This window comes from Opisthorchis viverrini (genome assembly GCF_000715545.1).
Source record: "Opisthorchis viverrini unplaced genomic scaffold scaffold7098, whole genome shotgun sequence".
NCBI lineage: Eukaryota > Metazoa > Platyhelminthes > Trematoda > Opisthorchiida > Opisthorchiidae > Opisthorchis > Opisthorchis viverrini.
In genome coordinates, this window is record NW_008753784.1 from 1 (window position 1) to 2,151 (window position 2,151).

Sequence of the window (2,151 nt, forward strand, 5' to 3'; positions counted from 1 at the left end):
GACGTTAACAGGATGGCTCTCTGATGCACAATACACTCAATTATATTGTTCGACTCCTCATTTACTGTCACTCCACACATACAGCAAGAATTAAACAATGGGTCTCTGCATTTCGGTTTGGAGTGGGATTCCGGGGAGCAAGGGTCAATCAAATAAATGAATGAATATGTTTTAGTTCGTGGCTTCTTTCCTCATCCTTACCGTACTATGAAGCTACCCACTGAACGACGTTACACAGATGATGTGAAAACTTTCAGCGCTTTATTCAGCGATTGTGACTCTAATTTACGTCGCCCGCATTCACCTATGCTGGTATCGAAGCTGCTTCATAACCAATGAACAAATCGGTAGAAATTAACCAATGGAAGTTTGTATAATCAAGTCTCTGGATGTATATGTGGAAGTCAGCGAAGTGGGTTTGAACTTCAGTACTATTCTAGACAAAAATGCCTTTCCAGCATGATTACCTGATCCCTGGAAGCTTTATCCTTCTTATTCTACTCCTATCTGAGAGAGCTCATCAGTTCGACGGTTGCAAACCTGTGAAAGGTGGACATGTTATGGAACGTAAATGTAAATCTGGCAAGTTCCGGTGGCGAGTGGTTGAAAACAAAATGTTGAAAATTCATTTCCTGGTCATGAGTGCAACTTCTGTGGAAGATTGCAAGAACATATGTGAAACCTTCCCCCAATGTGGCGCTTTTGACCGGAGTGTTCATGAACAGGTAATTGTTCGATTAAATCTGATTAGGATGGATTTTTATGCCAATTATTATAAATGCTATGTCAAGTTTTAAACACAACGTTTCACACGTAATTACTTTTGATACGGAGTCACTTACTGGATTTCACTTAACAAGGGACAGCTGCGATCTTCTGTAAACGACCGTTTGGAACGATACTTGTTTTTAGACTGATTCAACTCAGATTTGTGATTAGTTCTCGTAAGAAAGGAAATACTGGTACTCTCCTTGTTTGCAACAATTAGCTGGCTAGTGATCACTGGAACGGAAAAGACCAGGATGTTGCGTAATAAATAGAGACGACATATTATTCTTTTACTGTTATTGAATATACCTGCTAACATCGAGGTAGAGCTAAACTGCACAATGTGTGTTGCATTTACTCGCAAGGCCTTTTGTTAAAAGCGGAAAGGAGCTTTCACTGAGAAGACTGACAATAAGAAACGAGACCTATACAGAGCTGTGACATTTGAGTATGCCTTACGTGAATCAACACAACTCACGAATTCGCAGTGTTCGGTCAAGAGATTCCAACTGACTTATAATTACAATTCAGCCTGTTTGGTAAAATCAATTCAGAACTCCTGCCATCAGCGTGCACAGTGAATTTGACGGTATTTTGTCTATCAGTTCTAACCGTATGGTTTGGTGTTGGTACTGTTATTGCTTGAATAGCCAGTCTGCTACCCTGATGCGATCATCCTGGCCGGTTCTGACAGAAGGAAGTAGGACTGGACTTTGGTTTATCTCGTATGGTAGCTCACACTTTCCCTCTTCAGTATTCAGACTTTGAAGCGAGACTGCAATCACTGTATTAAACAGACTCAAATTGGAGGCGAGCTGGATAAACATCGGTCTGCAACGTAAGGCGCCTGCTAGGAGACTCCAACGACGATTTGGCTACTATCCTGGTTATTTCTACGGATTGATTTACTTGTTGGGATTCCATCAGTGGTATGCATTCCGTACCTAAATTTCAAAGGAATTGTTCCCAGAAATCAGATTTTGAAAGAGCCAGATTCACAGGGGTTTCCGATCACAGCTCAACTGTTACTAGCAAAAACTTACAGAATTTTCCATCAGAAAGGAAGTATTTGAAAGCATTCAAAAACTCTTGCTTTGTGCAGAAAAACAGCTTAAGGACAGAAGGCAATCATTGTCCCGAATGAGGCTCTCCTTTCCAAGTCCACAAACGTTCTAGGTGTGGAGTTAACACAAAACCATATATCACGGTTTTTGTTATTTGTTTCTAATTTACCGCGAAATCGCACTGGTTGAAGGAACGTGCCCCATGAAGGTTGTTGGTTGGAAAAGGGGGAAAAAACTAGCAAGCTTGACGTAACGGATTATTTCTAGTAAAACTAATGGAGAAAAATACATAAAATGTTACACTTTCCTCTTCAGTAAT

At 40.5% G+C, this 2,151-nt stretch overlaps 1 protein-coding gene across 1 annotated transcript; it reads left to right on the forward strand.

Moving 5' to 3' along the window:
• Nucleotides 1-446: 446 nt before the first annotated feature.
• Nucleotides 447-1,610, forward strand: T265_12194 (hypothetical protein; the record flags this gene model as incomplete). The annotated part of the gene is made up of 2 exons (XM_009179311.1): nt 447-725; nt 1,530-1,610. 2 exons carry the CDS (start codon nt 447-449, stop codon nt 1,608-1,610), a joined length of 360 nt encoding a protein of 119 aa, XP_009177575.1.
• Between the last annotated feature and the right edge of the window lie 541 nt (nt 1,611-2,151).